This window comes from Poecilia reticulata, linkage group LG1, assembly GCF_000633615.1.
Source record: "Poecilia reticulata strain Guanapo linkage group LG1, Guppy_female_1.0+MT, whole genome shotgun sequence".
Classification (NCBI taxonomy): Eukaryota; Metazoa; Chordata; class Actinopteri; order Cyprinodontiformes; family Poeciliidae; genus Poecilia; species Poecilia reticulata.
The window spans coordinates 365038-378297 of record NC_024331.1 but is presented as its reverse complement, the minus strand read 5'-3'; the positions used below and the strand labels follow the sequence as shown (position 1 = coordinate 378297).

The following is a 13260-nucleotide window of genomic DNA, read 5'->3' as shown; positions in this document are numbered from 1 at the left end:
TCATCCACTCGCACATTAAGCACTAAGTTAAGATCTTCATTCTTTTTATTCAGAATCATTAGGACTTGTCTTCTGTGAGAAACAACGTGCTTTAACTGCAGAGACTTACAACCTGACGGCATTTTCCTGATCGAGGAAACAATTTTTCCATGCCGCGACAATTCTCTCACCAACAATTCATCGCTAATGAACGGAGGTATATTTCCAATCGTAACTTTTTTAGCTGGCGTACTCAATGGGGAAACGGACAAAAAACATCCTTCACAATGTCTTTCTTAATCACTTTGTTTGCCTTCTCCACGCTGTCAACAAAAATGACCACAGTGCTGTTCATCCGAGCAGCAGATTTAATGCTGCTGCAACCTACAACTTCTCCCACCGCCAAACTACATTCCTCTACCGTCATAGTGGGACTATTGGGTATGATTTTCAAACCATGTTGTCTTGTAAGTTTGGTCAAATCCATTTCTGGCATTTTGCCAAAAAGGCAAAATTGCCGGAGTTACGCACAGGAATGTAACCAATCTCACTCAACCCAAATCTACAACCACACTATTTAAGAACAAAATTCCCATTCAAAACATAAAGAAAATCCAACAAAGATAGAGCAAACAGGTTAGAAATTCTCAATCTCTCAGTCCACTCACCACACGCTCCTCTACCAACCCCCAGCATGCAGTGCGAAAGAAAGAAAGAAAGAAAGAAAGAAAGAAAGAAAGAAAGAAAGAAAGAAAGAAAGAAAGAAAGAAAGAAAGAAAGAAAGAAAGAAAGAAAGAANGAAAGAAAGAAAGAAAGAAAGAAAGAAAGAAAGAAAGAAAGAAAGAAAGAAAGAAAGAAAGAAAGAAAGAAAGAAAGAAAGAAAGAAAGAAAGAAGAGAATCAAATGTTGATCTAAAGTATATAAACTAGGAGCTCCTGTTCAGGGTTGCTAAGTATCCTCTCGTCTAATTCCATTTCTGGGTTGGGAGAACAGGAGTCTGAAAAATAGTCTAACAATGTTGATCCAGAAGTTTCCTCTGGGCTTCTGGTCTCTGCATCTAAACTGTCGAGTTTAGACGCATAAGCTAAAGACCGACTAATCTAATTCCTTTTCTGAGTTAAGGTGAGTACTCCACAATTCCAAATCCTTTTCTCGGCTAAGCTGATTCTGATTCCATTTCTGGGCTGTATAATATTGATCTAAGTAGTGCGTACTCCACAATTTCTAATACTACTAATAAACTAAAATAATCCTTCTCTGGGTTAAATAGGGAGTACTCCATCAAACCAAAACAAAAAAGAGGGATGTACACACTAGGGCAGATGGCAACATTCAGACAAAACAAAGGGGCAAAACAAAGACATGAGTGAAGGTGGTGACGTCAAAGGGCCATAGAGCCAGATGGCTGTGACCCCTGGCATAGTCCGATATAGGTGTTTTATTATCAAGGAATGATACAGCTCCACAGCTCCATGGAAACAGGAGGGGGCAAGGAGGGAAGAACGTTGTGTTTACATATCTTCAAGGAGATTGGAAATATGCAACCCTTCCAAGGCCACACGGGAAAAGCCAATCAGTTGACCAGATCCATAATTTGTAGATTTGGATGATGTGCAAAGAAAGGCTCCAAAAATATAGAAAAAGACAGAACAAAAACAGAGCAAGCAGGGCAGGCATGGGCAGAGAGGGAGTAGAGGAACAAAGCGTCCACCTTCACAGAGAGCAAGAGAGAAAAGTTTATGTTGTGTCAGTATGGTATGAGAGATCATCTGTGAAAAATCTTTTTCCTCTACGTTCTCCCTGTGCTAGAAACAACCAGTCAGTGGCAGGAGTGTTTTAGTGCTGTCAATCACAATCTCATGTGATGCTGCTCATCCTTCCTCCCCCTCGATTTGTGCCGTGCTGCATAGCACAGCATAGCACAGAGCTGTGCAGATTCAAACTGTGAATGCTCAATTTAGATAGCATAGCTACAGTGACGGCAGATAAATGGTTTCTTGTAATGATAAGTTGTTTCTCCACCTTTAGCACATTAGCAGTGAGTGAATGAGGATAATTGACAGTGCTAAAACCCTCCTCCTGGTTCTGATTGTTTTTTTTTGTCAGAACGGTGCATTACTTTAGCTAACAATAGTAGTTCAGGTGGAGGCGATTGATTGTTTTCACAGATTATCTGTCTCATAAACTGCTACGACATCGTGACAGCTTTAACAAATATGGAGAAAACATATTTTGTATTAAAGTTATGTACTGCAGCTTGAATAAAATACAACTACATAGCATTTTTAGAAGTCTGGATTGCTTTATGTGTAGTTGCACATTGCTTTTGACTGTTGCTCATGGGGAGAGACATTTCAGTAATCTAAAACTAAGAAAACATTTAAGCAACCTACTTGCATACTGGATGTGGATTGTTGGATGTTAAAAATTCATGAGCAGTAAATATTGTACTAGTTATCAGTATTGAACCAAAGAAAGCAAGGCAGAGGCAAGCCTTTAAAATTGTGAGGCTTTTTATGGGTCAGATAGACTAAAAAAATTGTAACAGCAGCTGCGCGGGGGGGCCCAAACAAATTTTTTCTCAGGGGGCCCAAGATTTCTGGCGGCGCCCCTGTGCCAATTCACAACAAATGTTATCTCAAGGTACTTTACAAAAAATTATTTCAATTTAGTCTTACATACATTTTAATTGGTCCTAGTCATCAAACAGTATAGCATACTCGATTAATTATTCTAAGTACATAAAGTTTCTATTTAAGTATAGAAATATGTCAATGCATTCATTCCTCCTGGACGAGCACCTAGAGCTTGTGTTGTGTCGTCGACTTTACAGCAATCCCTCATATTGAGCAGACATCAACCAATCCTTACTGTTTTGTCAGAAAAAGCCTTGCATTTTTTGATTACAAAAGAAAAAAAAATTAGGACAAAGTCTGTGATCGAAGTGAAAAAATAACTGAATACACATGCTACATATCTAGCCCCCGCTCTGCTTTTTCATTAATGTATAGCTTTTCTTTAGGAACTCAAAATACAAATGAAGTCAGTAGTTCACTTCCTGTGTGTTTAGTACTTTTCTTAAGTTGATTTTAAATATTGTATGAGTTTTTTTGCAAAAGTGCTATAAAATGTGTCATTGTTGCTGTTCAGGAGAAGACAAGGACAGTATCAGCTGTGACTGTGGAGTTGTAAAAGAGGGACAAGATGATCAGTCGTAAACTGTAGGAGTGAGGAGAAAGAGATGAATGTATAGTGTTATATCAACCTGTTTAGACAAAAGTAAGTGATCCAAACCTGAAACCGGTCTAAAAACCTATTCATTTGGTTCGTTTAGCTTTGGAGCTTGCTGTGACTTTTATAAGCTGCATGTTTAATAGGCTTTTGTTCACTTATTTTTATTTTTAATTTTGTCATTGAATACATTATCAAAATAATAGTTTTTATCATAAAAAAAAAGTTTTTCATACTGCAATTAAAGTTCTTATGCTTTATCATGGTCCCACACTTTCTTCCAATGCGTAGTAGAATAAAAGGTCTCTAAACACCCAGCCTCCCCTGGTGGTCTCTGACCTGCATGAATGCTAGGAGTCCACTGTACATCCAGACTGTCCTGATTCCAGCCCCCTTTTTTACTGTACAGTTTTTGCTGTACTAAAATCAACTCCTCGCTGGGATTGTATTTTATTTTAATGTGTAAAATAATTCCCTACTGAAGTATGAATGAAAAGAAAAATGAAGGAAATAAATCCGGACTTCCATTAAAATTATCCTGTGGACCCTTTTAAGACGAAATAATAGAAATGGGTTCTAGGATAAACGTTCCTCACCAAGTGAAGCTAGACAGTTAAAAAGTTGGAAACATTATTCTATTCAAATCTTATTTAGAAATTGCCTTTTAAGAATCTGGTGTAACTGCAGAGCGATATACACAGCTGCAATTATGAGTAGAGTTTAGATTAATGTGTGCATGTTCATATACTTACAGGCAACGTGTACCTCTGTTCTCCTGTGTATTACAGCCCCCATCCTGTTCCTCACCATGCACTGATACAAGCCAGCATCAGCCCTCTGCAGAGATGGCACAGACAACCTAAAGGACAACAGAGATAAAGAAGATAGCTCTGAGACTGAGTGCATTTCTCAGAATTGTGGAAAAATTATAACAAAAGGAAGCTTCTAGGAAGTAGAAGGAGGTTTGTTTGGGCATTTGCATCCATAACCTTGATAGAGGAAATACATTGGCCCTGTGGTTGCTGGGTTGCTTCTCTTTATGTTTTATGAGAACAAACATATGTGGGTGCTTGAATATTTTTGAGTTATTTTTACTGTGCCCATGTATTTCTTCCGGAGAAGGGTTGTTAATGGGGTTTTAATGCACAGCACCTCACTAATGGAAGAGCTGGCATCGGATCTAGGTTGCTGCCATGCTGGACAAATGCACAGACACAAGAGGACATATACACACACACATGCACGCAGAAGCTGGATAGACACAGTCAAACTGGACACCACTTTGGGGCTCATTATGAATATCAGGACAGCCAAGTACTTAACTCCCAGGCTGTCAAAATGTGCTGCCAACGTACACAAACACCAACGCACGCACAGACAAGCAGGCACGCATGTACATCAAAGCCGCAGAGACAGCTTGAATCAGGAATGACACATTACGCAGCAATTCTAATCCAGAAACAGATTTTCATGTTGGAAGCCATCTAATGCTGAATCTTTCCATCTCTGTCAGCCTGCCATTACATTCCAATCAGATGTAAAATGGCTTTTTAGGACACAAAATACACCCACAGTTGAAACCAGATATTTACATACACCAAATAAAAAGACACAAACACATTTATTCTCACTGTCTGAAGTTAAATCTGACCAAACCTCTCATGTTTTAGTATAGCTGAAGTTATCCAAATTATGTGTGTGTTTAATAAATGCCAGTAAATTTAGCAAGGATATTTTTTAGAGATTTTTTTTTTTTACTTTCCTTGAATTCAAAAGTTTACATGCATTAGGTCAGTATCCAGGACAACATTTTAAAACGTATGTTTTGGGTAAATCCTTTTGGGTTACACACTTTTCTAAAATATGAACTTTTGTGAGTGTGACAAGAAGAAAGTTAAATTAAAGGCAAAGGAGTCTGCTGTTTTATTTTTGTTTTCACAAAATATGTTGGAGAAATGGCAACGTGTAGAAGCCAAGTATCCAGAGGCCGATCTCTGATTGGATGAGCCTGAATGTCAACTTTTTGGTGTAGATGTAACCTTTTTTGCCTCTGTGTTGCAGAAAACTATCACTGAACATCATCCTGAAAACTGGACTTGATTTCACAGATTTTAGTGCTGGGGAAGCAAAGGCTTTCCTCCCCAGTTCTTTGAGATATTATTTAAATGCCAGATGTCAGTCAGAACTATGACAAAATAAGTTCAGCTGTTTTGCTTTAACTTCATGGAGACTATTTTTGATCCCAATGTTATAATAGGTGGCCTGATAATGACTTTGACTCCTCAGCACTGATTATCAACTGGGGAGGCCTGGGAGATTTTCACCTGCAAGCACAATCCCCCAAATGTTCAATTATTAATCAGTCATGCCCTATAAGATGCAGAAAGTCAGAAGTAATCAAGAGTAATGATGGAAGTGAATCAGCTAGGGGAAGCACTCATACACATCAAAATAGATATTTTTTTACTTTAATATTGTAGTTTATTAAAGAGCTTGAAATTTAAATTCTTGCTTGTAACACTGTAACACATGCATTTGAAAATAGTTTTCTTTTCTTATTCATGTACTGATTTTGTTTCTGCTAAAAAAAACCTGAAACCTTTCTTATTTTAATAAAGTTGTAAAGCACCAAAAGCAAATGTCACCTCAAAGAACTTCATCAGACTTCATCGGCTTGTCTGAGTCATATCGACCCAAAACAGTCAGATTTAATAAGACCACAAATTCTATGTAAGATTTCAGTTTTATACCTTTTAATTTCAGCTAATGGTAAAATACCAAAAAAACATCTTTAAGTTTGTCTGACTGACTGCATTGAATCATGGACTGCAGAAATCACAAATCCTGGTTAAGCATGTTAACAAGAAGTAGATCCAGAGTCACTGGGGCACACATTGTTTGAATGGGAAGGAAAACCAAAATGTATTCATAAAATTACTGCAGTAGCTGGTCTATCAGATGTCCCATTAAAGAGATGCAGTTAAACCACCAGGGCAGGAGTATTTTCTTTGGAACAAAAGCAATAAAGAAAATAACATTTGGGATGACTACAGGAAAAAAATCAAATTAAACACATAAGCACCGGGCTACAAGTACTTTCTATTGAGAGAAACTGCTAAATGCAGAAGGAATTACCGATTCAGGAGTACTTTCCACACAAAGGGAAGAAAAAACATAAATATGAAATAAATTCTCATTGGCAACGGAAGTACCTCTAATAACACGACACAGTGAAACTTTGGTGCACTGCTAAGGAATACTTTCTATGAAAAAAACATCAAAATATCAATGAGTTCATTTGGCAGACCTGAAGCTAACACAATTAGCATTAAAGTGCAGAGCAGTGAAAAAACTATTATGTAACAAAAACTGTTAAAAATCCAAGTGAGTAAACAATATGAAGACAGGAAAAGCAAGAACAACAAAATGAATTCTCACAAACAACTGAGCTACAAAGCACAACACAACTCACTAACTTTGAATGTACATTGAGGTAGCACAAAAGCATAAAGGTATAAGTTATAACGGTGAATCAGGCTTATAATTTCAGTATTGGCAACTCATTTTCACAGTGCCATGCCAATTCAGAATAGGCCTGACTCACCAAACTGAAGTGGTCAGAACACGGAGAGCAATCCAGTGCTAAGCAATGCCTCCTGGCTTAGACAATTGTCTGCCTACAAAATGCTGGCTCAACCTCTTTCTCCCTCAGTGTGTATGCTTTCCGAAGATTCCTCCTCTTTCTGAATGATGAGAAAAACAATTTTGTTTCACAGCTGCAGTTTTGCCAAAAGGCACTGCTTAACTTTTACCTCCAACTCACAATGGGACATGGAGACGTAGACTGAGGAAGAGAGGCGGAGAGTGAAAAGCAAAGAAATGACTCAGAAGTATCGATTGATGCTACTCCTCTTTTCCCAATGCATAATATACATATTCTCATGGTGCAAATGCAACTCTATTAATCAATTTTTAGAATTTGGTACTGCTGTTTAAAAGCTCTGACCTTCAAAAACATATTTAAACAACTACAAAAATAGTTGGAAAGAAACATGCATTCTAAGATCAGAGAGGAATCAATACCAGAATCACGAAAACCAGAAACTGACCTGTATTGTGGTGTCCAGTCTGTGATGTTTGTGTTGTTCAGAGTCCAGCGGTACTGCAAAGGCCAGCTGCCTCCAGCTGGGCAGGTCAGCACTAGTCTGTTTCCCTCCAGCACCACTTGTTGCCCCCGTTCTCCTCCTTGCAAGTAGGGAGCAACTTCTGATGAACACAGAGAAACATGTAAAGAAAGCTACGTGAAGATCTGATTTGGTTATTCAGCATAAAATAGGATATTTAAACTGCATTAATAAATAAGAAACCAAAACAAACGTTATAAGAGTAACTGATGGCAGTGAGACAGAATGCGACGCACAACTTGGTGTTCATTAGTAACTTAACATGTAATTATTTTAAGCTTTTATGTTCTCTGATTTGCCTATTATTATAGTTATTAATAATAATGTCATTAAGACATTGCTAGGACAAGCATTCATAGAAAACAAATTATTGGATTACTATTATAATTTAAATATTACTACTACTATATAAAAATATTTAACATCAACATTGAAAGCATTTGGATAAAGAAAATGATACAAATAGGACTTTTAAACAAAATCAGAATTGTCAATAAAGATTTTTCTTATTACATTGGTCTTTGTTTATTAGCACTTTTTCTTCATCAGAATAAAATAAACAAAAAAGGTAAATATTTCAAGTTGTGCAACACTTCACTTTGGTATTAGATTGTGTTTAATTCATTAGACATACATTAGGACTACATAAGATGCAATCATGCATGAGCAGACAAAAGGAACCAGCTATATAATTAATTTTTGACCATGTTATTAACATATTTATCATATTTTTGCATATAGTTTCGGAATAGAATCCAGGGTATCCCCCACTGTACCATAAGCCTGGTGGCCCACCATGCTTTACTAGCCCCCCTGCCAGGCTAAGCGTTGCTCGTTTTTGTTTTTAGAAAAATAATCATTTACAAAGAAAAAAAAAAATAACTTTTTTTATTTTCAGCTGGACTGTAAGCGTCTCTGTTGCTCTCAGCGTTTCACTGGCAGAGCAGATTTATTCCTTAAAGATAAATTTATAGCTGATGCATTTAAAGCCAGAGCACAGACTAATCACACTGCTGGCGCCTCCGCTCGTTACCTCACACCTGCCGCAGATTAATCTCTGAAGTTTGTGCACACCTCCTTTCACTCAAACTGGACACAGGCTGACCTTTAAGGATATTTACATGGAGAACTCCGTACCAGCTGAGAGTTTAATCCCCAGCGCCTTAGCTCTGGTTGAGCAGCTCTGTGAACCGCAGGAATAACTTGTAGTGGCGCTTTTCTCCTTCTTCCCCTGAAGATATGATTAAATTATCAATTTGAAATCAATTTGGAATCCGTTACTGTATATAAGATAATTTGCTCAAAAACTAAAATATTTTGAGGTGTTTCACAAGTTTCACAAATCAGCTATCTAGAATTCAAAATAAACTAGGCTATGAGATGTTTTAGATTTAAAGTTTAATCAGTAATATTCTATCTTTGTAACATCCAGAGGTGCACGAGGTGCTGCGACACACTGCGCATGCCTCTGGTACCCACTTCAACACGCGCTGCTGCTGCTGCGTGCTCATTTTAACGTGTCAACAATAACCCTAGCTTCAGCAGTTGCTAGCTGCTCCAGGCTCTGAGTTGAAATTGATAGTGTCAAAATGATCCGATCTCTCTCTTTGTGGTTCTGAACTGATTTGAATTTGTGTCGTTTCATCATTAGTGACCAGTAGTCTGATGTTTCTGTTGTTCTCTTGGTTTGTTGTACTTCATGTCAGATGGATTTCAGAATGACATAGTCGCTCTCTGTGGTGGTGAAACTTGCAAGTTCCGTTGTTGTGGGCATGTCTATGTTGTAAAGTTAAATTATCATGAGCTTTATTATTTGGGTATAAAGGGCCCAGTCTGTAGCCCCGCCCCCCGGCCCGACACTGACTTGTTCTGCTACTGGATATCCGATTAATTTCAATCTAGATAAAACTAATTAACAGACTTCCAAAAGGACTTCAGGCTTCAAAGAGATGAAACAAAATCTGTGACTTTATTCATAGATTCTTATTTACTGAAACTCACTGACTTGGTAGAGTTTCAAACTGCACAGATTATGTTTAAAGTCAGAAACAACATATTGCCAGAAAATATTCAAAAATTATTTTCTGATAGAGTGGGGGGATATGACTATAGAGAATACCTCAACTTCAGAACTTTGAAGGCTCGAACAACAATGAAAATAATGTGCATTTCTGGTGTTGGTGTGAAGATCTGGAATAAACTCTAAAGAGCTGAAGCAAAGTCCAAGCATGAGATATTTTAAGAAAGGTCTCAAAATAGCTATTATTCAAAGGTATAAAGAAGAACAAGGGGGATAATCCTGGCTGGGAATTAAAACTCTAAGTATGATTTCATCAAGTGGGTGCAGGTGTGGGTAAATGTATAAAGGTATGTAAATAGTTGTGTATTTTGTATATAAGCAGATGGGTGTGTATATGGGAGTATGTATGTATATCTGTATAGGTGTATGTATATGTGAATATGTATATATGTATGTGTACAAATGTGTATGTGTGTGTATGCAGTACTTTCATTTGGCTGAGGAAATATTGCTACAATTATTATTTCATTTTGTCAGGAAGGATATTGGAAACTGAAAATAATGTGATAAATTACAGCTGGAAAATGGGTATGATTATATAAGTTATACTTCTTCATACTCCTTTTCAGACTCATAATCACCGATGTGATGTGTCTTCCAGAAATTTATTATGTACTTTGTGTTTGTTCTACACTGCCGGTGAAAGGTTTGTCTGAAATAAATTACTAAATTACTAAATTTGTATTTGGTCCTACCCTGCTCTTCATTGTTGGGGTGAGTCAAAAATGATCACCTGACAGACTTATAACAGCTTCCAGATGCATCCTGAATAGTTTAAAGGGATTATTTTGGGAAAATCTTGAAAGACACTTAAGTTTCTGCGACCATTTTGCCTGCTCTTGAAAATAAATGAAACATACAGTGCCTTGCAAAAGTATTTACGCATTTTATGATTTTCATTTGTGTTTTATTACATCACAAGCTGTATTTGAATGTTTTGTGTGTGCGTGTGTGTGTGCGTGTGTAAATGGAATACGATGCCTCGACACAAAACATTTTAAGATGGTGAAGTGAAATTAGAAAACAAATAAGTAATCAAAAAATGAAAATTGACATGTGCACATGCCTTTTGTTACAAAGCCTCTAAAAAGTTCAGGTTCAACCAATTACCTTGATTAGTCACATGCTTAGTGAAATAAAGTCCATCTGTGTGCAATTTAGGAATCACATTATCTGTCAGCATATGCAAACCCAGAGACTGCAGCACCAGTACTAACCAAACAACACCATGAACCCCAAGGAGAACTACAAATCAGAACAGGACAAAGTTGTTCAGAAATACAAATCAGGGTTGGGATATAAAAAAAATCTAGATCTCTGATGATTCACTGGAGCATCATCAAATCCATTCTCATCAAATAGAACATGGTACGACAACAAACTTATCAAAAGAGGCAGGCCCACCAAAACTCACAGACCAGCAAGGAGGGCATTAATCACAGAAGCAGCACAGAGACCAAAAGAAACCCCGAAGGAGCTGCAGAGTTGCGCGCAGAGAATGGACTGTCTGTCCGTACAGCCACAGTAAGCCATATGGATGGAGGGAACAGTGACCAAAACTAAACTTTTCAGTCACCAAGGAAACCACTAGGTCTGACACAAAATCAACACTTCTCATCACACCAAGAACACCATCCTTACAGTAAAACATAGTGGTAGCAGCATCATAATGTGGATCTCTTTCAGCAGAGGGTACTGGGATACTAGTCTGAGTCAATGCTAAAAAACAGGGATATTATTGAGCAAAATCTGTCTCAGTTTGTCAGTGATTTGAAACTGGGACGGAGGGTCACCTTCCGACATGTTCAAATGTTGTATGCATGTTCTGAAAATGAAATGATGCAAACCCTATAACAATTCATTTAATTTAAAACCCCCTCTGGCTCCCTGAGTAGAATTGTCTGATTAGCCTGTTGAAATCAACTTGGCCAGCCTTGCAAGGCACATCTGCAAAATGGCTCAGCTGCAGCAGCTGTCTAAACAATGCCATCAAGTCTTTAACTTCTGGCTCAGGTGCCCAGAGCTGGCTCAACATCATACAATACACTGGCATTATCGCAAAAGAGCTTGTGCACAGCAGCAAGGGTAATGGATCTCTCAACACGTGGCCAGGCCAGGATCAACTGGAAAACCAGCAACATGTAAAAATGTGTTGTGGCTTTAAATCAGTGGTCGCCAAAGTCGGTCCTCGAGGGCCGGCATCCTGCATTATTAGTTCTCTCCCTGGTGGTAGTAATAACCTTTTCAGCATGTCAATGTTCTTCTTATGCCTCTAATGAGCCATCATTTGATCCAGGTGCGCTAAACCAGGGAGAGACCTAAAACATGCAGGATGCTGGCTCTCCAGGACCGACTTTGGCGACTACTGATTTAAATGTTTCATTTAATGTTTCATTCAAGTTTCATTCAGTTTAATTTCTCCCATCCTTCTACTCATTATACCTTAAGCCATACATTTCCCCCAGGCAAATTTGGTCCGCAACATGTTTTCAAACATACCTACATGCTTAACATATCTGCGAAGAGATTCAGAAATATATATATATATATAAAAATTTAAAAAAGATGCGCCGATCAGGTTTTTTCCTGCCGATTCCGATCATCCATGACGGCCAATCACCGATACCGATCACATAATTTTTATTTTTTTAATCATGAGCACTACCGGTTACATTATGTGGAAAAAGGAACCATGAATTTGCCTTAATTTAGACAAAAACTTGATTTTAATAACTTTTTCCAAGAAAAAAACAAAACGGGCATTGTGCAAATTGTACTGCTATCGGTAATACTATCTTTAACAGACTGAAAACATACAGTATGAAGGCTCTGAAGAGGCTAAATAATGCAAAAAGTCAAAATAAGACCTCTCAACATTGCCAAAAAATGCAAGTATAAAACTTAACATTCAAAGGCAAATACAGGTTCTATTACAATAAAGAACCACCTTACCCTAACCCTAACCCTACCCTGAGTTACTGAATGAAAACTTCCTGATAGCATGCCTAGCTGATTACTGCTAGTTCTGAGTGACTGCTTCTGACTGAACAGAGTAATTATGCAGAACAGGGAGGAGATCGATTACTTTTTCAGAGATTATCTGTCCCATGTTAGGACTGCGAAAGTTTTAATACGTATGTAAAATGTATTTTTTAGGTTAGATGCTGCAGCTTTAAACAGAAATTCGGTGTGAGAGTCACTACCAGATGAAGCAGAAGCGGCGCTCCATCTGTGAAATAGTATTACCTGTAGCGCGTAGCAGCTGTTCAACAGCGAGAGCAGAACCAGCGTCTTACATCGCAGCTCGAAGACTTAAATAATTTTGCGGGTTATTTGTCATGCTAATAATCCGGGTGAGTGTTTATAGCTGTGCGCTGCTTTACCTGCTATCTGATCCTCCATATGTCTTTTTTACTGCAGTGAGCCTCGATGTAGCCAAACTCTGTCAAGTATGACATTGTTTTTATGCCATATTAGATTCGTCGTGTTGATGCATTTTGACCTGCTTCACCCCACGTGCTTCAATTTTCCGCCGCAACACGCAAACTTCCCCATTCACTCAGTGCGTTATAGTTCCACATGACATCGCTTAGGATTTGTTGCTGCGCGTTTGCGCAGTGTGAAGGAAAGAGGAGACCAGCTGCTCAGGCAAGCTGCGAAATGAGATGCAGGTGATCGGTTTGTGTGATCGGCAACAAGATCGGCAATCACCGATCATACGCTTTTTCACGGAAATCGGCCGATTATGATCGGTGGCCGATCGATCGGCACACCTCTAATATATAT

General features: G+C 38.1%; 1 protein-coding gene across 2 annotated transcripts in view; it reads right to left on the bottom strand.

Moving 5' to 3' along the window:
- LOC103462363 (protein sidekick-1) overlaps positions 1-13260 on the bottom strand; it is a 620157-nt gene that overhangs the window by 302655 nt on the left and 304242 nt on the right. For both annotated transcript variants that reach the window (XM_017305208.1, XM_017305213.1), the window contains 2 exons: positions 7320-7476; positions 3963-4069 (listed from right to left, as the gene is read on the bottom strand). In XM_017305208.1, coding sequence (XP_017160697.1) covers positions 3963-4069; positions 7320-7476 — 264 coding nt within the window. The remainder of the gene's footprint in view (positions 1-3962; positions 4070-7319; positions 7477-13260) is intronic.